At 37.7% G+C, this 23,043-nt stretch overlaps 2 protein-coding genes across 8 annotated transcripts; both read left to right on the top strand.

The window, feature by feature from the left end:
- Positions 1-10,446: 10,446 nt before the first annotated feature.
- LOC147853819 (non-specific lipid-transfer protein 1-like) lies at positions 10,447-11,499 on the top strand. Its single transcript, XM_087332280.1, has 2 exons — positions 10,447-10,970; positions 11,290-11,499. The coding sequence occupies exons 1-2, from the start codon at positions 10,597-10,599 to the stop codon at positions 11,294-11,296; spliced, it is 381 nt and encodes a 126-aa protein (XP_087188406.1). The 5' UTR covers positions 10,447-10,596; the 3' UTR covers positions 11,297-11,499.
- A 3,868-nt stretch (positions 11,500-15,367) lies between these two features.
- On the top strand, positions 15,368-21,950 carry LOC147853818 (pentatricopeptide repeat-containing protein At3g09040, mitochondrial-like). 7 transcript variants are annotated; one of them, XM_087332640.1, is made up of 3 exons: positions 15,368-15,459; positions 15,567-16,335; positions 17,949-21,950. In XM_087332640.1, exon 3 carries the CDS (start codon positions 18,002-18,004, stop codon positions 20,360-20,362), a length of 2,361 nt encoding a protein of 786 aa, XP_087188766.1. In that variant the 5' UTR covers positions 15,368-15,459; positions 15,567-16,335; positions 17,949-18,001; the 3' UTR covers positions 20,363-21,950. The 7 variants fall into 7 exon arrangements, 2 of the variants coding, with proteins under 2 accessions (XP_087188766.1, XP_087188765.1); XR_015531222.1 differs by lacking the exons at positions 15,368-15,459; positions 15,567-16,335 and having other exon boundaries at positions 17,242-20,968; positions 21,227-21,298; positions 21,533-21,950; XR_015531223.1 differs by lacking the exon at positions 15,567-16,335 and having other exon boundaries at positions 20,262-21,950.
- The last annotated feature ends 1,093 nt before the right edge of the window (positions 21,951-23,043 follow it).

Here is a 23,043-nt window from a genome sequence, read left to right as displayed (position 1 = left end):
CCTCCACATTTGTCCCATGTTATGATACATTGGTGTTGCGAAAAGGCCTCATTTACAGAGGAATCTAGAGATGCATCATAAAGCAAGTGTGTTGGAATCCATCTACCAAACCATTTTTCTATTTCTTGTATTCAATCAAAACACAAAATATTGCTTTTATGTATCTTTTGGATGTTTTTGCTTGCTTCCCATGCGATTCTAGGAAGTTGATGTGAGGGACTTTTTTGACTCTTTTGCATGTATTCAACCACCTTTTCCATGCCCATGATCTTAATGAGAAGTGATCCCATCTCAAGGAGGAGTGTGTATGACATTTGTTTCTTAACTTCAAGTAGCTCATTATTGTACTTAATGCATGGTTGATATTTGTTTTAGAGATATTGACACTTAATTTAGTATGAATGCAAAAATCTTTAAATGCCTTCACAAGGTTTTGTGCATCTCTTGAAGTTTTTGCAAAAAGGAGTACATCATCTGCATCTAATAAAAGCATGATTACTACATTTCCAATAACAACTTCTTCAATGCCTTCTTCCTTTATAAACTTGGTAACCATTTCTTTCAATTTATTAATGCATAGACCAAATAGAGTTGGTGAGAGTAGGCATACTTGCTAACCATCAATAGTGCTATTGAAAAAAATTTGAAAGTCTATCACTTATACTCATGCAATATGTAACCTTCTTATAGATTTGGGACACTACAAGCATATATTCACTTGGCACCTCAAGTTCTTCTATTCGCCTCCAAAGATGCTCACAAGGTACCATATCAAAAGCTTTCTTGAAGTCTACAAAGCAACAATATAAACCTTTACCTCTCAAGCAACTTTCTTTCACTAATACTCGAAGGGTGACAAGGTGATCAATAATGCTATAAGGTTTTTGGAAGTCAGCTTATCCATAACCTCTCTTACTATTTTTTTTCGGCCCATGCACTTATATTTGATTCCATTATATATCCAAATAGTTTTGACATTAGCAAGCCAACCATGATGGTTCGATAGTTGTTTACATTCCACCATTTGGTAAAGGTTTAATCTAGTTTGTAATCTAATCATATGTCATGCCATGTTGCAATGCATGATTAAACCTATCACTTATCCATGCATGTGTTTCCTTTCCCTTCCATTTGAGCATTTTAACTTTTAACCATTCATTGCTTGCCGTTTGAGAGGCCAATTTCTTACGTCCTATGCATATAGCTTCAATTGTAAAGAAGGGAGACCTATGAAAGAGAACCATAACACATCATCTTTCTGGCAAGAGATAGCTCATATAAATTCTGATAATGCATAGACAAGTTAAGTTACCATAATGCTTAACATGTTTCCCTTTTAGACCCCAAAATTTAGTAGATGCATGCGCTTTCTCTTACATTTGGAGAAATTGTTGAGTAACTTCCCATGTTCTTCTCTTTCTTTGAATAAGCCTTTTGTACTCATACAAATGTTTTTGATAATTTTATTTATCCTTGACCACATCCAAAATCATAAAGCACTTTCGAGCTTCATGACATTCTTTATCAAACCATTTTTTCTTCGAACTACATTTGAAGTGGAGAACCATTTGTTAAATTTTTCTCGAAGCAACGATGTTAAAGAAAATTGGCAACATTTGAAGGATATCATCCTTGAGGTTGGGTATCAATACTTTAAGAGGCATGTGGGTGGGCATACGACATGTAGTTTTCCATGTAATTCTTGGTTCAACGATAAATGTAAGATATATCTCAAATGGTTTAAGTCCATAGAGGGGGGAAATGAAAAGATTGTTGCATGGCACCTATATAAGTAGTGAGGAGAAAAAAAGACGATATTTCCAAATGCAAGAGATGAAAAAGAAAAACTTGTTTAAGCTCAAACCAAAATTAGCATGGGGACAACTCAAGGATAAGAAAGAATATGTGAAAGGCCAATTTACAAATGAAGAGATGTTAGACTATGTACAAAGGCTATATATGCATGAAGGTGTGGCTCCTATGGTTGAGAAAATTGAAACACCATGCACTACATGTATCGATATTGATGATGTCAATAAGGGAATAAAGAAGATGGTGAGTGAGAAAGCAGCGGATGCAACCTACTCTTCATTGGATAATGACAATTATAGAGCAAGCTATAAAACAAAGATTTCCAAATGATTGGCTTATGAATTGGATTAAATCAATATTTAAAGCCGGCGATAAGAATCAAGTATCAAATTATCGTACAATAATGGTGAGCTCAACTATTGTTAAAATATATAGCACTATTATGAAGCAAAAGATAAGCACATGGGTTGAAAGTACAAGCAAAAGAGCACTTGGGCAAGCAGGATTTAGCCCAAAACACTCCATTGTGGATCATTTGGTCACATTTACAAGGAAAAACACTTTATTGTTGTTTTGTTGATTTAAAGAAAGCTTGTGATACAGTACCACAAAGTGAGCTCTTGAATAGAATGGTAGAGATTGACATGCCATTAGAGTACCAAGTTGTTGTTGCACACCTATATGAACAAGTTAAATGCCAACTAAAAATGGATAGTGGATTCTTAAAGCACTTTTTAAGTAACATGGGGGTCAAGTAAGGATGTTCACTATCACCCACACTTTTTGGCTTATGTATTGATAAATTAGAAGAAGTGGAAAATAAGGTTGCAAGAGAAGAAGGATCGAATGCTCCCAAATTGATGCAACATGTTATCTTATTGCTTCTATATACTGATGATGTGGTACTCTTCTCATATGATGTTGATAGTATACAAAATTTACTTAGGGTATTAGAAGAATTTTGCCATAGTAGTGGACTAGCAGTGAATGTGGAGAAAACAAAAATGTTGGTAGTGCAAACCATCCAACCTCATCATTACCCTATGCTCACATATATAGGTGAACATATACAATTTGTTCAAAGCTTTAAATATCTTGGTATTGATGTACCTACCACAAATAAATGGAGTGCATGCTTTGATTCTAGGCTCCAAGCCGATTGGAAATCGTATTACCTTTTGGAGAACCAATGCAACCAAAGTGATACTTGTGGATGGGAAGCAAAACTAATGTTGTTCAATGCCATGGTAACTCAAGTATTGCTTTATGGAGTAGAAGTATGGGGTGGCACCATCTCTCTTAATGCATGGAATGAGAGTGAGAAAATTCAAAAGATGTTTTTAAGGAGACAATTAGGAGTTAAATGCACTATCTCTTACCAGGTTATGCTCTTAGAAACAAGTGTTCGACCCATAGAACTATTGGCACTCCAAAAAGTATATAAATACATTACAAAAGTCAAGAATATGTTGAATCATCGATTACCACATCTTGCTTAGAATGTTGGATGTAAGCTACAAAGAATCATAAAAGTTAAATTCTCTCATCCGGTTGGGTTGTTGACATAAGGAAATGGTTTAGAAGATGGGGTTTGGATGATCTTTTAAAGCTTTCGGGCAATGTTATACAATATGTAATGATTGAGGAAAGGTTGGTGGAATCATTAAGGATGAAGTGGGAAGATGCTAAGAGGAAAAAGCTAGAATACTACATTGCAAATGTCAACCCTCAATATTGGTCTCAATATTAAGCAAGAATGCCTATTGATCGTATCCAACCTTATCTCATTACCAATATGAGTAGTAATGCTCGTAGAGCCCTTAACTACTTCGTACTCGATCTCACAAGTTAGGTATTGTAGTTGCATCATGGTATCAAAATGTAACAAATTTGAAAACATGCAAAATATGCAATGAAGGCATGGTAGAGGATGAATGTCACTTGCTCTTCACATGCTCAACATATACTGCAATTCGTTCAAGATATGTTGACATACTAAGAGGGAGTGATAACTTAAGTGCCATACTTAAGACACCACCGAGAAGGTTGAGCTCATATGTGTATGCTTTATTCACACATAGAGACTTTGTGCTTCAATGTATGAATACCCCTTCTTAGGAAGGAGACACATATCAAGAACACGTGTATACTCTGGTCCCATAGGTCAAATTTGGCCTCTTTATGGATGATAAAATTCTAATTCTAATTCTAATTCTTGATGCATTTCTAAGATGTGTGTTTGGTCGAAAAACATTTGTTTGTGCATGAGAGAATGACTTTCTTAAAAGCTTCCCATTTGCATTCTAGTGTGGCACCATGTTGTATCTTTGTCATTTGTAACATATCCTCAACTATCTTGGAATACATGGGTGCTCGCATAACGATCAAGCTCAAATGTGGTTTTTTATTATCTTCAATGGCTTTCTCACAAGCAAACCTATGTATACATTTGAGGTCAATACATAAAGTCCTCTGATCGGATTCTGATTTCCATTCACCAAGTGAGAGTTTATGTATACGATTCAAAATAGCTTCGAAAACTAGAACATAGTTAATCATGCTATTTTCATTGTGTTTTTTCAAGCTCAAGTTTGGTTGTTTATTATCTTCAATGGCCTTCTCATAAGAAAACCTATGTATACATTTGAGGTCAATACATAAAGTCCTCTTATTGGATTTTGATTTCCATTCACCAAGTGAGAATTTATGTATACGATGTTTTTTCTACATGTAAAACCTTTAGTGTTGGGCCATAAAGATATACCATTTGCAATAAGCATTCTATTACTATTGCACATTGAGAGAGAGAGAGAGAGAGAGAGAGAGAGAGAGAGAGAGAATGGTCATATTAATTATTTGGAGAGCATAACATAAATACTCAATATGGTTGACGTTGTTGTGCCATTTGTTTTAGATATCTCAAAGTTATTAGTTCAGTTCTTTCTTTCTTTCTTTTTTCCAAAAAAAACTCCTTCTATTAGTTATAAAATTTTACGAGTAGAAATCCTTGTAGGGACACAATAGTTCCATCTTATGTGGATGCCCACTGACTCAAGAAAGGGAGAGGACGACCATTAGTTCAATTCTTTTATGTGGCATGCTCTTTAGGAGAAGTAATATTTAGTGTGTCAAACAAATGTGAGGACTTGGAACCCACGACTTTTAGTTTCTAGGCTAAATAGATTACCTCTCCATAAAACTTGAACACATGACCTTTAGTAGGAGGCAAAATGAAAAACAAACCTTGTTTTCTTATTTCATAGTTTGGTTCTTTGGTCGAGTGAGTGAGCAAATAGCAGTTTGTAGTGTCTTGGATGATGGTATTTTTTGTAGTTCTACAATTGTTCTAGAATGCACATATCAAACAATGGATTGTTTCTAGCCTTTGATGGTAAGGCAATCCCTTGTATTCAATCCTTCCTTTCTTCGTCAAAATGATTTTACTAGTAAATGGTTCATGGTCTTCTTGCATGGGATATTTGTCACCCTAATATTCAATGTTTTACACATCACAAACAAAAGGTGACATTATTGCATACCTAGTTAATTAGTTGTAGTGTGTCATAGTGACCCGTCCCACAAAGGATGTATTGTTGCATACGTACGTTATTATATCTTAAGCTACACCGAAACGCTCATGTACATATGATGTAATTTGAATCAAGAACTAGATTATGATAATTGTCAACCCCATAAAGTCTATCACACTAGTTGAACATGATGTAAGAATGTATGCACGGAAGGAGTCAGCCTTTTATGCCAACATATGGTTCACTGCTACACGAACAGTAATGTCCATGTCAACCCACAAGTAATTATTCGTAATTTATTTAACATTTCAAAACTCTTTAACCCTCAAAAAACATATAATAAAGTGGAGTTCAAGTGTCTACTTGCACATGCTTCTAATGATAAAAGCCTAGATTGGGATTTAATACAAATGAAAATATCAAAACATTTGTGGAGCAACTTGACATGTTATATCTTGGTCCACTTCCTCTTACCATGTTGTTTCAAGGAAGTATGTAGTTCCACGACGATGCCTCATTCATGAAAAGTTGATTTCATTAAACATGTATTGAATGTTGTCTTTCATGTGTACTTTGGGTAGTGGTGGCCTATGTGTTCTTCTTTTAATAGTGAAGGCCTATACTCGTAATGGGTTTATTGTTTACTTTCAAAGTAATGGATAATGGACTTTAGAAAGTGTCACCTCCTATTGTCCATAGTATGCATCATGGATTTATTGTGGCTAGAGATATCCTTCAAACTATGAGATTGTAAATGCGTGTCAATTATGTTAAGGGATCCAAATAAGGACTTCTTATGATATAACTAGATTTGAAGAAGGCATAAGATCATGTAAGTTGGTCACTTATTTCCTAGCTAATGTCCTAATTGGATTTTGTGCAAGGATGCAGGACTCACACCTCACTTTCCATTTTGGTGTTAGGCACAATTTTAAAATTTCTGCTACATGTTGCGGTGACTAGGGTGTCAAGGATGTATGTTAAGTTAGTTATATTTTGACATTTCTATTTACCACGCTCTTGTTATAACTTGGGAGAATTTAGGGAAATCGTGGAACTTACTTTAGCAGGCAAGCTCTCGCATTGGAAGATGATTATGTTGAAATTTTGATGACTCTTGAGGAAAATATAGCAAAGGCTATGGAAGTGTGGAATGCACTTTCTTCTACATGAAGATTAAGTATATTAAAATGCAAAGTTTGTTCCTCATTTGGATTGTGATGATGTCTTCAAACATATTGCTCCACTTTGACGTTACAGTACAAACAACAATATTTGAAGCACTCATTGTGCACTCACTACATTACGTATTCCCTTACACACATGCAAAAGATTAACAAAGGAAATGGAAGAAGAGAGTAAGAAATAAGAAGTTGTAAGCATTGATTAAGGAATAAACATGAAGCGAATACAACGGTGGAAGAGGGAATATGAGCTCTAAACAACCTACTACTCCACTCATCCACTACTTTGTGTGAGGGTTGCCTGATCACATTATTAATAGTTGGTAGTTGGATTCTAAAGAGTTGGTGCACACTCTATACGTTGGAATTGTATATTTGCGCACATGTGCAAATGCACACACACAATGCTTGATCTCTCGAGGTTTTCCCTTGCAATAGGGTCGCATATATCCTCTCCTAAAACTATATAGGACTCAAGGGAGTGGGTTGGATGTCCTGCATATAAATGTTAGTATATGCATTTTGACTAGTATATACATACACTTAATTTCAACATAAATATAGTACGTGTAATGATGGGTAAAAGACATACAATTCTTCTTACATTTTTCCTTGGTTGTTTTAAAGACTTTGTCCTATAAGAGTTGAAAAGTAGTAGGAATGCCAACTTGGCCCACAATCAATGACCAACAAAAATATAATAAGTTTGTCGAATAGTGAAAGTTATTTACACTAGATTGGGGACATTACGCACTATGTTACTTTAACTTTGTGCGTGCGTGTGTGTGTGTGTGTGTGTGTGTGTGTGTGTGTGTGTGTGTGTGCATCTCTCATTCTACGTTTAATATACATTTACATAGGCTCTAGTTCGAATATCATGTCAGTGGGGGCATCCATTTGTCATATGTCACAAGTCAAGACATATCCATTTCACATGAGATCCTTATCACACTCATCATTGTATCTTTTTGAATTGTGATTTTGTTCTATCTTTTTGGATCTCATGATTCATCACACCTCGTGTTGTCACACATAATTTCATAAACAAAACATTAAAAGGTGGCAAGTTAAGTAAACGTATTCTAATCACTTACGTGTGCTTAATGATATACTTAGTTAAATTATTTAAGCCTGACCATGCCTAGTTATAAAATGATTGGTGCATTTTTTTTATTGCTAAGGGTTATGCCTTAGTGGTTAACTAAGTGTTTAGTGAGCAAAGCTCCTAGGTTCATATATCTCATTGTGTACATTACTTAGAACAGGCAACTATCAAATGTCGAGGTGGTTAAACACACAAACCATTGCCACCTATTATGATGGTGTTCTACAAAGTAGAAATTTCTTAACATCTCAAAGCATGGTCAATCAACATCTTAGAGTTTCACCACATCTCCTTATTGTACAACAGGTTTCTCTCATAGACGACAATGCAATATCTTAGAGTTTCTTCACATCTCCTTATTGTACTATGGTTTCTCTCATAGGCTACTTCTCGATGTTATATTATAATGTTTTGTTCTTTCTTTCTTTCTTGTCTTCATTTCCCTCCCCTCTACCTAGAAAGGTCATGAGCTCAATGGGAGTTAATATAAGCCATATATCACATCACCAACGATGTTTTTGCACATGCTTTGACCAACTACATACATGAACTCATTGGAGAGATATTAGGAGAATATGACAAAAACTAGCCATTGGGAATTGAAAGACACAAGTTTGATTTTCACCAAATGCTAATAACATAGCTAGCTAGCTCGCTCTCTCTCTCTCTCTCTCTCTTAAGTACCTTACCCTAGTGGTAAGTTATTATATGATGAGCATTATGTCTTGGGTTCGAAACCCAATTTTCTCACCTCTCTATTACAAACTTCATACATACTTTCAATTCACTAGATGCCAATATGGAGTGTAGGGGTTGAACCCATGACCTCATGGTCTCTCTCTCTCTCTCTCTCTCTCTCTCTCTCTCTCTCTCTCTCATATTAAGTATCAATGATCAATCTTAGCAAGTTAGCACAATGTTGGGTTGGTTTCCATTTTGTGTGGGGGGCTCCCTATGTTGTTCTAGCACTTTCATTTCCTCTATGTGCTCACACTAAAAAAGTTCAACATTCTGTCTTGCAAATCAATTTGACGAAATCTTATTTCGTTTGTGATTTTCATGTGGTAAGTTACCCTGTAATACTACATCATGAACTCATTGAGTACATATCCTTACGTTTTTTGAAATCCCCAACCTAGATATATTGAAAAAGTGCATTGTGTCCCTTCATTCATGTTGCCTCCCCGGCCCCGTATAGGCATGATGTCTATAGCAATTGAACCTACCATGACATCGAGCATGTTGCTAGAGAAGACAACCAATACATCACGTACCAACAAGATTTATTCTCAGAGGGTTCAACTACCAACTTTGTTTATCTCCATCCCGGACGATGTATTCCAATTTTTAGGATCTGGATGCTCTTCTCTCAAACAATCAGTATTCCGGAACTATCACGGGGCCACCCGATGGTGTCTAGGTTGAAAAGGGACAATGTGAAACAGAGCAGCCATCGATGATCGGGGGAGTGTGGTAGAAGAATGTTAGGGATTGGGCTCATTGATTTATCAATCTTGTTGTGACTGATCGATGGATCGACATTTCGGAAGCGAGGGGGTGGGTGGTAGATTCATGGTCATTGGGACAATTCATTCGATATGAATGAGTGTGGGACGACATATAAGGAAGGATGGGTGGGCGGCCACGATCGATTCCAGCCAACCGATCAACGGACGAACGAGGTGACACCTAGGTAGAGCTTGGGGTCCATAGAGTGTGTGTGCGCTCTAGAGACTTGGAAATGTGACCAAACTTGGAAGAGAGTTTCTATTGCAAACCACGCATCTTCTCTCTTTCTCTCTCTCTCTCTCTTTCTTCTTCTTCTTCTTCTTCTTCTTCTTCTTCTTCACTAGATGCCAATGTGGAATGTAGGGGTTGAAACCCATGTTAGGGATTGGGCTCATTGACTTATCAATCTAGTTGTTGTGACTGATCGGCATTTCGGAAGCGAGGGGGTGGGTGGTAGATTCATGGCCCTTGGGACAAATCGACCGATACGAGCGAGCGAACGTGGGACGGCATATAAGGAAGGATGGGGCGGGTGGTCACGATCTTCTCTCTTCTTCTTCTTCTTCTTCACTAGATGCCATTGTGGAATGTAAGGGGTTGAACCCATGACCACCTACATTGGTCTCCGGTGGGCAACCCTAAACCCTAAACCCTAAACCTAAATCCATCTAGGCCTCTCTCTCTCTCTCTCTCTCTCTCTCTCTCTCTCTCTCTCTGTCTGTCTTCTGTCTGTCTGTCTCCAGAAAGGACACAATGGGACCCTTCCCTTCCTCTTCCTCTGCACACACTCTGCTGCAGTACATACATACTGCAGAGATCCTGCAGGGAGACAAATGGTGTGAGAAGACAGGAAGAGAGAGAGAGAGAGAGAGAGAGAGAGAGAGAGAGAGAGAAGACTTTTTTGAATGCCCTAATGGCAGAGAAACAGAGTCACAGAGAAACACACAGAGAGAGAGAGAGAGAGAGAGAGACATAAATGAAGATGGAGAGAAGCAGACAAAAGGAAGATCAGAGCATGGCATGGCGGGGGCCATGGGAACTCTGCGATTCCTTTTTCCATTGAATGCACGTCAAAACCAAAGAAAATGAAAGTTATGGAAAAAGATGGCTCCTGCTCCTGCTCCAGACGCTCTCTCTGTCAAAGAAAAGACAGAGAAAAGAGAAGAAAATTTTACACCCGCACCAGGTCTGTCTGCCAGTGCCTATATAAAGCCCCCCCTCCCCCCACTCAAGGTGCGGCTATGGAGAAAGAAGCTCAGAGCAGAGAGCATCAGTAGAAGCCAGCATTTTAGGGTTTGCGTTTTTGTGTGTGAGTTTGAGAGAGAGAGGGAGAGAGAGTCGAGTAGAAGAAAGAAAGAAAGAAAGAAGACAGAGGAGAGGGCCAAATCTTTGCAGAAGGAAGGAACGTTCCAGAGAGGAGAACTAACGAGAACTCGTTCGGCGGAGCAGAGCTGCCATGGCTTCTTCTTCTTTCCCTGCGATGCTGAAGATCACTGCACTGGCTATGGCGGTGCTGCTGCTAGCCATGGCCGGCAAGGGTGGGCTGCAGGCGGATGCGGTGAACGTGGACTGCAACAACGTGAACAAGTACTTCGTGCCATGCTTCGGCTACCTGCTGGGGAACGGACAATCGCCATCGCCGCAGTGCTGTGCCAACGTGAGGTCGCTCAACGCTCAGTCGAAGGGGCCTGTGAGGGCCGCAGTCTGCAGGTGCATCAAGCAGAATGCACAATCCATCCCTGGATTGAACCCTCAGCGCGCCTCTTCCCTGCCGCAGTCCTGCAGCATACCCCTCGGCCTCAAGATCACCCCCACCACCGACTGCTCCAGGTACTTCCATAGCCATTCCAATGTATCAGAATCAAAGCCACCATTACTGGCATTCCCCCCCCCCCCCCACCTGCCATCACCACACCATGTCCGTCTTGCTCATCACATGCTTTTCCTGCTGTGATTCATCGAATCATACAAACCTTCGATTTCTGCAGAGAAATCTTCCTGTTAATGCTTCGATTTTAATTTTAATTTTATTTTTTGTATTTTCTGCAGAGAAATCTTCTTGTTGATTCTTCGATTTTTTTTATTTTTTTTTGCAAATTCACCTGACGATGCCACTTTTTTTTTGGGTTTCTCTGTCTTTGAATTGCAGGGCTTGAAATGCAGGACCATGGGTGGAAAGGATTGGATTGGATTGCCGTTTTTATTTATCTGTTGACAGCGTCCTACAACGAACGAATTAGGGTTTAGTTACTTCTGTGTTTTTTTTTTCTTCTTCGTTTTTGTGCTACGATGAGTGGCCCATGTACGTTTGCAGGTTACAGTAGATACTCTCCTGAAATAAAATAAGTATCTTATGTTTCCCTGTTCTCTATCTTCTTCTTCTTCTTCTTCTTCTTCTTCTTCTCCCTTGTCTGAATGAAATGGTGGTGCCCAATTGATGATCCATAGCCACATTTTGTGCATGGTTTATTGAAGGGGATTCTTCTGTTTTCTGTCTGCAAACTGTGAAATTAAGGAAGTACAAGCATGCATTTGCTCTGTTTTTGTAGATGGATAGATGGAGATTATCCTTTTTCTCCTTGCAATACACATATGCATTGTTTCTGTTCTTCTATTCTTACATATAGTCCATGTAATCCTACTGCAGAATTATATACATGCATGATTATATACTTACATATACATAATACATGCATACATTATTGCATATACATAATACATGCATACATACATTAAGCACAAAATGTAATTAGTCAGAATTGATAGTAATCAAAGAAGGAATAGCTATGGAACATGTTACTTTTTTTTATTGTACAGAACCTTATATAATGTGTGCTCATATTTAAAAGGTCAAAGCATGGATATACTCTTTTATGAGAGAAAGGCATTGAGTTGATCCGACCTGATGCTTACTACTTGTATCTTCAAAAGTTAGTGCTTTTGGGGTTTACGGCTTTGTGATATTTTCTTTTCTTTATACATTCCAAATCCATACAAATTGTGGCTGGTTTTTTTGGCACCCAATAACTCTACACCCTAAACCTCTGCCAAAAGTTTAGTTGTTGTTTTAATACCCATATTTGTAATGTTGACTACATATTTTCAAGATTCAAGCAAATACGTTGTAACAGTTTAGTGCTTTGTTCGTATACATTTGAGTGTTGGGACATTGTGTGTCTTATATTCTTGCACGTTTCTTTCGGAAATATACGGTTTCTAGAGTGGTGATTTGAATTCTATGGGCGATAAGGAATTGTAACAATGTTTAGATCAAAATAGCATTCCATGGTGGAATGCTGGTCACTAAATGATTTTTTCGGTGATTCGGAGGTTTAGTGGGAACTCAATGATTTTTCTCCTTGATATGGAGGTGCAGGGTGTCACTAATACAATTGATAGTGACATAAAAGCTTTCATTTAAGGTTATTCGTCCTAAGAGAATTGCCATCCCCTCTAAAAAGCAATCACTCACGTGTAAAGAATAGAAAGGTCTCCCCCATATATTATAGCAATTAATTGTCGTGTGAATGTGTTGAAAGTGAAATGGTTGCTCCTCTATCGTGTCAATAACCATGTATTCTTTCTTGGGTTTTTGCTTTCACTACTCACGATACTTTAATATGTTTAATGAACCTCACAGCATAGTCAATTTTAAGGTACGGTCCTAGGAGTTGCACCGAAGTTGCTGACCCCCATTTCAATTCTCTTTGTCCTTTCTACTTTATTGTCTCTTGTCTCCTCTTTCCTTCAACATGACAAATATCTCATCTTCGAGTGCCACTTCTAGAACCAAAGTTGCGTACACTATGATTCCAATTCGGAGAAGCATGCGATACAAGATGAGTGGGTACGTTGAGGAAACTGGCATACATCTTGAGCAATGTAAGGTTGATCCTTGGCATTGCAATTATATTAATCTCATGGACACATTATGAATCCGAAGGGTATGGAAACCACAAAAAACAACCATTAGGTGATTGATCAACAAGAGTAAGAAAATTCACTTCTTTTCTTTTCAAGGTGAAGTGCAACAATGGTCGAATAGCATGGAGAATATGGCATGACATATTGAAGCAGGCAAGCAATTTCACTTTATTGAGCCACCTACTCATTCTCATGTGCATTGTTGATTGCTTGAATAACTCTTGCAATAAAATCGCCAATTGAATAAACAATTTTTTTTCATTACTAGAGAAGCATAATATAGATTAGGAAACACTATGTTCCTTCATTCATGTGGGAGTATAAAATTTGAAATGACGTGATCCTGAATAGAAAACAAGAGGATTTTTTGATGGTAAATAGCGTTAAAGATGTAGGATTCACACATGCATGAGGAGCATAGATTTGCCAATGGTTTCTAATTGTTGAGAATCAAGCTCAACCTAAACTAGTGTGTGAACACACTTTTGAGAACCTATGAGCACTCAAAGGTCAAAAGTCACCACCACTCTCTACACATTAACTATGTGTCAGCGAATCATATTCTATGACATATAACTAATGAGTTTCCACATTCCCCATGACCGGTGAGCTTCGGTAGTTAATGAAGAGAGAGGGTGACTAGATAAAGCACCCTCCTACTTTGTAATGTGCCGGTTAATTTCGTTTGTAATATAAAGTTTTCTTGAGTATTTCTATTTTTCATCTATCTTGTGTTTCAATCCTCTCTCTCTCTCTCTCTCTCTCTCTCTCTCTCTCACACACACACACACACACACACAACACATATCTTTAACCTATTCCACTACACTGAATCACCACGATTTTTTACACTAATTAACCATTCAACCTCTGACCATTAAAAACTTATATACCCTCCCACAAAGAAAGGCCAACTTCCCACTATTGCCTACTACTGATTCATGTAGATAATTAGGTGTAGATTTGAATTCTATCCATTCAAGATTTCCAGCAATTAGTCATATTGATTGATAACTCTTGGAATGTAATTGGTTTGAACTCTTATTTTGTTTGTCATTTTCACCAAGGAATGTTATGAGGATTAGCATTGTATATAACAATGTTGTTGGTAACCATAGTCCTCAACAAACCAACGATTCAAAAGGCGTATTAACAAACGTGTGTTTTGAAATACAACATATTTATGGTCAACCCTATCAAATGTAGTGAACTCAACGGCCTTATATTTACATGCACCAAAATCTAAGTGTGTGTGTTGAGAAGAGATTTACGAGGCACATACAACAAACATGTATGTTGAAATATAACGTATTTATGGTCAAGGGCCCATGGAAATGAAGATCAAAGATGAAGGTAGATGGGAATGAAGAGTAAGCAATCTGTAGAGAAGTGTTTGCAAGATATTGGACGATCAAGCCTCTACTTGCTGCATGATCAGACAATGGGATAGATCTAGAACCTCCTATTAGAGGGTGGTGAACGTTTTGTAGCGGGGTCGAGGTCGGACTCAAAAGCTGGTACTTTCATCGTTAGGATTCTGATTAAGCAGTGAGCGATGCATTAATCTAGAGAGATAGAGAGAGTGGCAATTCATTCGGCAAGGAAATATTACTAGAATGTTCTTAAAAAGCAAAAAGTAAAAGACAAAAAGCAAGAAAGCATGGAAAATATTGAGAATGGCAACATTACTAAGAAAAAATGTTTCGTAAAAAGCAAAACGCAAAAGGCAAAAAGCTAAAAAGAGCATTTAGAAAGGAATACGACTGGAAGGTTTTCGAAAAGCAAAAAGCAAAAGGCGAAAAAAGTAGAAACGCAAGGAAACATGAAGACCAGGAGGCGATTTCATTGTTATAGGGTTCTGATTAGGGAGTGAGTTATGCATTAATGGAGAGAGAGTCAGAGAGAGAGGCAAATCATGCGGTAGAGAAATATTATTAGAATGTTTTTAAAAAGCAAAAAGCAAAAGAAACAAGAAGCAAAAAGCAAAAAGCAAAAGGCAAGAAAGCATGGAAAATACATATTGACAAGGGGAACATTAGTGAAAATGTTTCTTAAAAAGCAAAAGGCTAAAAAAGAGAATTAAAAAAGAAATCTACTGGAAGGTTCTTAAAAAGCAAAAAGCAAAAAGCAAAAGGCAAGAAAGCATGGAAAATACTTATTGACAAGGGGAACATTTACTGAAAATGTTTCTTAAAAAGCAAAAGGCAAAAGGCAAAAAAAGAGAATTAAAAAAGAAATCTACTGTAAGGTTCTTAAAAAGCAAAAAGCAAAAAGCAAAAAGCAAAAAGCAGAAACGCAAGAAACCATGAAGACCAGAAGAAGACCCCTCCCGTGTGAGAACTTAGGTCATCCATGGCCTTGGCTATGGCGCGCTTTAGGGTTCGCGCATACGCAGGTAACGTCCGGATCTCTCCCTCATGTGTCTCCGTTCTTTAAAGGGATTCAGATTTTCGGATGATACAGAGTTTGAGTTTGCTTGTTTTGCTCATACGTTTCGGTTAGGTTTGGAGTGGTCCAGATTTTGGCACACAGTTTGTTCCTACATCTTTTTCTCTCATGCTGTTGTTGTGTGCCAATTCTGCTCGTGTCTTCCTTCCATTTCAGTAAATCGACTGAATTCCCAACCATGGAGTCCTTTGGAAAGATCGGAAGTAACAAGTTTTCTATTAGAACACATAGTCTCTCATTGGAACTGGTGTGCTTGTACTAAATGAAACCGAGACATTACAAAATGTTGTTCAACAAGATCTGGACTGCGCTCAGCTCAATGCTCATTGTAATTGATGTGCTTGAAACTCGGACCTTGAAAATGTTCTCTTTTCCATGACACCAATACATTCTCATCGAAACTGCTTTTCTTGCTACCTAGACCTTTGGCTATGTTGACTAACGAGAACCTAATTCTCTTTAGAGGAGTGATTGCACTCCAATGAATATTCGCGGATGAAGTTTGAAAAACCAAATGAATAATTGAATTATAAGGCCAGAACATGCTTTCTTTTGGTGGAAAAAACATGTGCTTTTGAAGTGGACTCTTGTTTGCACATATTTTGAGGATGAAAAGTGATTTTTTCATGTGAATATTCATGCAAAAGACATTGAAACCAGCTGCCCATGAAAGATTGTTCTTTTCATCTCACATTAACTTTACTCCTGTAGACATGCAAAATTCATATTAGAAAACTGTAAAATGCACACAATATGATTGTAAAAACCTCTATACCAAAAGATGATCAAATTGCTGGTGTTGAAACAAGCAGTATTGGCAAAGGTGCGTCGCTAAACTCCACAATTAATGCACAACTGAAGTGTTTATATTGTAAATAAAAGTATATATTACCTATTGCTTGGAAAATAGAGAGTAACTAAGTTAATGAATGCAAAGAAATTATGCAGAAGACAGTGTTTATGATTATCAGAGCATCAAAGCATGAGTACAACAGAAGATTGGTAAAATGGGGGCTCTATGGTCAGGTGCTTCAAAGTGGGCATATATAGACGCAATTCAGTGGCTTGTAGGGAAGAACTAACCTTAGTGCCCTCGCTAAGGTTCCTATTATACATTAAGCTGTTAACCCTAACAGCTAACACCTTAACATAACCACTCTCTTCATTGACCATGAAGCAAGAGAGTAGTTGACTCTTGTACGCATCAGAACTCCCGTCAACAAGTTTATCGACACTAACTGCATCATCCGATTCTTTTGGATTCTGTTTTATTGTTGGGTTGCCTGAAATCCTACCACACTTGGTAGGCCAAATTCATGCATCATCCTGCTCAGATACTCCACATTAGCTTTGTAATCCAGTAAATGCATAGGGCCTTCAAAAAGAGATGCACGCAGTTGTCCACTAAAGAACAATATTCCAACTTCACTTTCTCATCGGAAGTGAGTTGTCATATGAACTGGTATTGGATCTCAAATATGCTTGGTCCGGCAATGGAACACTGGATTCTTTGCGATAGGAATGTAACTTTCCCTAACCTATGCCCTTTGCTTTGAATCCCCCTCAATGACCGTACCCTTATGGCAAATTTGAGTATGTGGTGCAGGTTTTAAGCAACCAAAAGTCCTACTAGGTTCTTCACCACTGTCAACGATAGGTCTCAAAGTCAAAATATGATCCATTATTGTGAAACCCTTCTAAAACCTTCTGTTCCTTTTGGCATCTTCCTTGGGTTGAACTCAAAAGAGTGAAACTCTTCTCTAAAAGACCATACTTGCCATTGAGACCAAATAAAGGTTTCAACTGCATATGTGAAGGCAGAGTGAGAAAAGAAAGAATGATGTATTAGCGTCTTTTAAGAGGCCAAAATGACCTATATAAGACCAAACAAGAGATTACATCGTAAATTGGATCTCGTCTTTGCGAACAACAAATCAAAACAAAATAAATGCTACTAAGTAAACATAAAAGCAAGTAAAATAAAAAGAGACTAAAGAATCTTGTTATCGGCACATGTAAGTTCTCAAGTCAGATATATTGTAACTTTTGTCTTCGAAAGATCTCTAGCATATGTCGATCTGGAATTGAAAGTTCTCTGAATTGAGGGAAGGACCTGTGATGGCGGGAGATAAATGGCCTTCATCCATCGATGACATGGGTGGTGAGATTGTGGTCCATGAGGCTGGGGCCTACATGCATGACAAATTGCTATTGCCTGATCTATTGTAACCCCTTCGTTATATCTTGGTTGAGAGAAAGAAAGAAAGATAACACTTCTAAAAGACCATAATGGTCAATAAGACCTAAAGAAGTAATAACACTTCTAAAAGACTATTGCAAAATTTAACCCATCAAAGCAAGTAATAAAGAAATGTGTTTTTGAGTGGATTGTGTGTTTTGTTTGCATAGAATACTCTCTAAATCGTGAGATTGTAGGGTCTATCTAGATGTAGAGCTACTCAACAATTTCTGGGGCTCAACAAGAGTTGATGAGAAGAGCTATTAGTTATCAACGAAGGAGTTTGAAGAAAAGAATGTGGGGAGCATTGACAATGGATGTAAAAAATGAAGCTTTTGACTTTGTAGCCCTACTCAAAGCTTGTGCTAAGAGGAAAGATCTGGATAAAGGAGGTCAATTGCATGCTGACATTCTAAAAAAGGGTTTGTTGGAAAAGAGGTCTGATCTTGCTAGCTCTTTAATCAGTATGTATTCTAAATGTGGTGCAATTGGAAAAGCTCAAATATTGCATGACCAGCTTGCAGTCCCAAGTATAGTATCTTGGAATGCATTAATTGCAGGATATACCCAATGTAGGCAAGGCCATGAAGCTCTAAACTGTTTTGAGAAGATGCAAAAGGTTGGTGTGTCTCCCAATTCAATCACTTATGTTAGCGTCCTGAAGGCCTGCGGAACTATGAAATGTATTGATAAAGGGAAACAAATACATGGTGAGATTGTTCGAAGGGGCTTTCTACAGAAAAACATTGTGCTTGGTAATGCTTTGGTGGATATGTATGCAAAGTGTAATGAGCTTGCAAAAGCACGACAAGTTCTTGAAGATCTTCCTGTCAGAGACATATTTTCTTGGTCTGCACTAATTTCTGGGTACACTCAAAAAGGGCATGGTCATGAAGCACTGAAATGTTTTGAGCGTATGCATAGTGAGGGCTTATCTCCCGATGCCATTACTTTTACTTGCATCTTGAAGGCATGTGGCAGCACAAGGAATATTGGTAAGGGTATAAAATTTCATGATGAGATTATTAGGAAGGGATTACTGTCGAACAGTGTTGTCCTTGGTAATGCTTTAGTGGACATGTATGCAAAATGCGGTGTGCTTGGAAAAGCACAGCAAGTGCTCAATGAGCTTCCCGTTAGGGACATTGTTTCTTGGTCTTCACTAATTGGAGGATATACCCAACTTGGGTTAGGTCATGAAGCACTAAAATGTTTTGAACAGATGAAAGAGGATGGCATTGCCCCTGACGTGGTAACTTTCACTTACGCTTTGAAGGCTTGTAGTAGCACAGGATCTATAGAAAAGGGTGCACAAATTCATGATGAGGTTGCTAGACGGGGTTTGTTAGGAAGGTACATTGTTCTTGGCAATGCTCTGGTTGATATGTATGCAAAATGTGGTGAAGTTGTAAAAGCTCATGAAGCGCTTGAAAAGATTCATGTTCGAGATATGATCTCATGGTCTGCACTTATTGCGGGATATGTCCAATTGCATCAAGGTCATGAAGCATTGAACTGTTTTGAGCGTATGAAAGGAGAATGCCTGTCTCCACATGTGGTAACATTGACATGCATCTTGAAAGCATGTGGCAGTATAGGAGCCATTGACAAGGGCAAACAAATTCATAGTGAGATTATTAATAGGGGTTTTTTAGAAAACAATTCTGTGGTTGGCAATGCTTTAGTGGATATGTATGTTAAATGTGGTCTGCTTGCAAAAGCACAACGAGTGCATGATCATCTGTGTGTTCGGGATGTTGTCTCCTGGTCTGCATTAATTGCAGGCTATGCCCAGCAGGGACGGGGTCATGAAGCACTGAATTGTTTTGAACGATTGAAAGGTGAGGGCATCTTGCCAGACATGATCACCTTTGCTTGCATCTTGAAGGCTTGTAGCTGTATAGGTGCTATTGACAAGGGCAAAGAAATTCATGATGAGATTGTTCACATGGGCTTGCTGGATAAAGATATTGTGCTAGGTAACGCATTGGTGGGTATGTATGCAAAATGCGGAGCGCTTGCAAAAGCTGAGGAAGTACTTAAAGAACTTCCTACTCGAAACATAGTCTCTTGGTCTGCAGTTATTGCGGGCTATGCTCAGAGGGGGAAAGCTTATGAAGCATTCAAATGTTTCGAGCGGATGCGAGACGAGGGTTTTTCCCCGGATGCAGTCACCTTGTTGTGTGTTCTAAATGCATGTAGTCACTCAGGCTTATTTGATGAAGCCCAAATTTATTTTAGAAATATGAGCAGAAAATATGGAGTTTTACAGAATTTGGAGCACCATACATGCATGGTTGTTAATTTCGGACGTGGGGGGCACTTTGACCAAGCTATGTCATTCATCAATTCAATTCCATCATGTGATCATCTTCCAGTTTGGCTTGCTTTACTGGCTGCTTGTAGAAAATGGGGAAACGTGAAGCTGGGAGGATTGGCTTTTGATCAAGCAATCCGACTAGATAATAGTTGCGCTGCGGCTTACATACTTATGTCTAATATTTATGCAGCTGCAGGAATAGAAGAGGGTGCACTAATACTTGAAGCTGTGAGGCAGAAACATGCTCATTGGAAGAAACCAAGCAATAATGCATGGGTCGATACGAGTTAAAATGTTTTTTCAAAACATTGAAAACCATTTGGCTCATGGAATGTGGTCTGGAGTTGAGAGGAGAAGCTGAAGAATTGGATGCTCGGTCCTGTCCCAGATTGTGGTCTCTGCAAGTTTGGATTATGAGGAATCAAGACCCATCAGAGAGTCAACGAACTGCAAGACCAAGGGAAAATTGGAGATGCAACTGATATCGGAGACATTATGGAAGGATTGTGCCTGCATCAGCTGTGGAATAAGTCTGTTCTCAAGTTCTGAGTTGCTGATTTTCTGGGTGGGAGTAAATGTAGACTCTGCTGCAGTCCTAGTGACAATGTATTTTGATATTAATTTCCAAAGACTAAGTTGATGCTCTCACTTTGTTGCCAGCAGAAGACATACACGAAACCTATAGCAAGTCCTTAAGAGGATTGAAATGAAGGTTGTATAATGTCATATTTGGATTGAAAATTCACACTTCAAGGGATGAGATGGGAACCATGATCTCTGCGCAAGTCATTAAGGGAGGTGAGTGACAATTCTGATACCTCCTTGTTCTCCCACCATTTGTTTCAGAAGATGGTGAAAATGTTATAAGAAAGGCTGCCACTTGTAAAAAAAATTAAGGTACTTTCCCCTTACTAAGAAGTGGCCAAATTTGTTCTAGTAAATGTATCATGAACCACGACAAGTGATGCACTCATATTCAATCAGGGGTTTAAATCAAATGGAGGGATAGATACTTCTCTATTAATCTTATGTTCAGTCTGTGATTCTCACGAATGTGATGCTCTACTGACATCAAAACCTCCTCTCAAAGCTTCCTTTTCTAAATGTTGTCTCGATAAAGCATTCTCATTTTCTCAATTTTATTCCATTATGCAGATGCTACACAACAAAGTTCACCTTCCAGCTCTTTATACAACAATGGTTGTAGATTATAATCATTCCAAAATGGTAATATCTAACTCATTTTGCATTCCTTACGCAATCAATAGCATCATCATCTGGTCTGGCAAAATCTCAATCCCCAAGTATTTGAATTTTAGGAAACACCAGTCCTAATTGCAGTGTATGTAGACATTGAATATCCCTACTAAAGATATTGTAGTCTCTTATTTAGCATGCAAAATGTATGACTTTTCAATGTAATATTACAACACTACAATGTGTTCCTGTTGGATCTTGCAGAGAGTTATTGAGCATCCCACAGGTTGGATTGCTATAATATGTAATCGTCTGCACCCTCACAAGGATATTGATAGTAGAAAGAATTGATGGTCTCAGAAGAGAGGTGAATGAATTGTAATCACTGAGAACGTAACCAATTTTGAACCTTGTGAGGTTTCATGAAATGTATAAATTGGCAGTATGTAATTAACTTCATATAAAGAAAGAATTTATGATCCCAGAAGAGGTCAATAAATTGAAATCAGCAAGAATGTAGCCAACTTAATATCTTGTGAGCATTCAAAATTGTATAAATTGAGAAGATGGAGCCAACTTTATACCCTGTGAGAATTGTAATCAGCAAGAATGTAACCAGTTTTACCGTGATTGAGTACTGCTTTCTTTTTATATGTTTTTAAACTTTTGCAATACCAATTTATGTCATGTAGGCTTCTGAGTAATACAATCCTATAACAATTCGACAATTCTCAATGGATTTCTAATGTAACTTTTTGTTTGTGTAGAAATCTATAACACAAGGCTCTAGTTAATGCAATACCATATCCTGAAGTATGTGCATTAATGCAAGCCTTGAAGACTTGCAAAGGAATGAGATATTTCATTACACTAGACATTATTGCAAAGTGAAAGAATTATATGCCACTAGACCAAAAAATATATGCATGATTGAAAGCATTGAATAACAAGAAACTATTGATGTTATATCACCATCAAATCCAAGAAAATTAGTCTTTTAAATTTATAATAATAAAATATTATTTCTGGTTTGCTTTAACCTTTCAGAATACAATCCATGATGATCTTTAAGCTGATCATAATCAAATAGAATTTAAAATTTTCTATAACATTTTTCCAAGAGGATATATGTAATCCATGAGAAATGAAATCACTACTTTAAACCCAAAGTTCCATTCTTTTCTAGGTATTGTGAACTATATTCATGCACTTCGTAACGTCTAGGACAAATAATGATATTGATCATCGTGGATACAATGCACTAAAATCTTTAATTAACATACATTATACCATAGTAGTAACAATAGAGCATACTTAGCATGAATATAAATAGATAGTAGGTGCAATGTGATGAACATATTATTAAAAATAATGAGAATCAATTAGATTGGCGATAGAGTTCCAATCACAAATATGTATACATGAAAACAAACTTCCTATTACATATGAGAGTAGCTCACAATGGTAGTCCACCCACCCATGCACTCACACCTTAGAAAAAGAAAGAAAGATATATTATGTCTTCTAAGTTCTAAGACCAAATTTAAAAGATAATCATAATGTCCACCATCACATTCATTTATCCACTTAATCTTATATTGCCCAAATAAGATTCAAACCTTTGACCTCCCAAAAAGAGCTTAGGTAGAATATCCACTAATCAAATACAAATTAGTGGGGAAAAATAATAGTCACAATCATTATGTAAGACACAAAGAGAGTGGATTATATTCTTTGTTTGGTTTCGGTATCATTAAATGTGCAAGTCAATTGAT

Source organism: Azolla caroliniana, unplaced genomic scaffold, assembly GCF_043228905.1.
Source record: "Azolla caroliniana isolate FFs.n. ecotype wild unplaced genomic scaffold, voAzoCaro1.0.p SCAF_16, whole genome shotgun sequence".
Classification (NCBI taxonomy): domain Eukaryota; kingdom Viridiplantae; phylum Streptophyta; class Polypodiopsida; order Salviniales; family Salviniaceae; genus Azolla; species Azolla caroliniana.
This window is presented reverse-complemented; position numbering and strand designations above follow the sequence as displayed.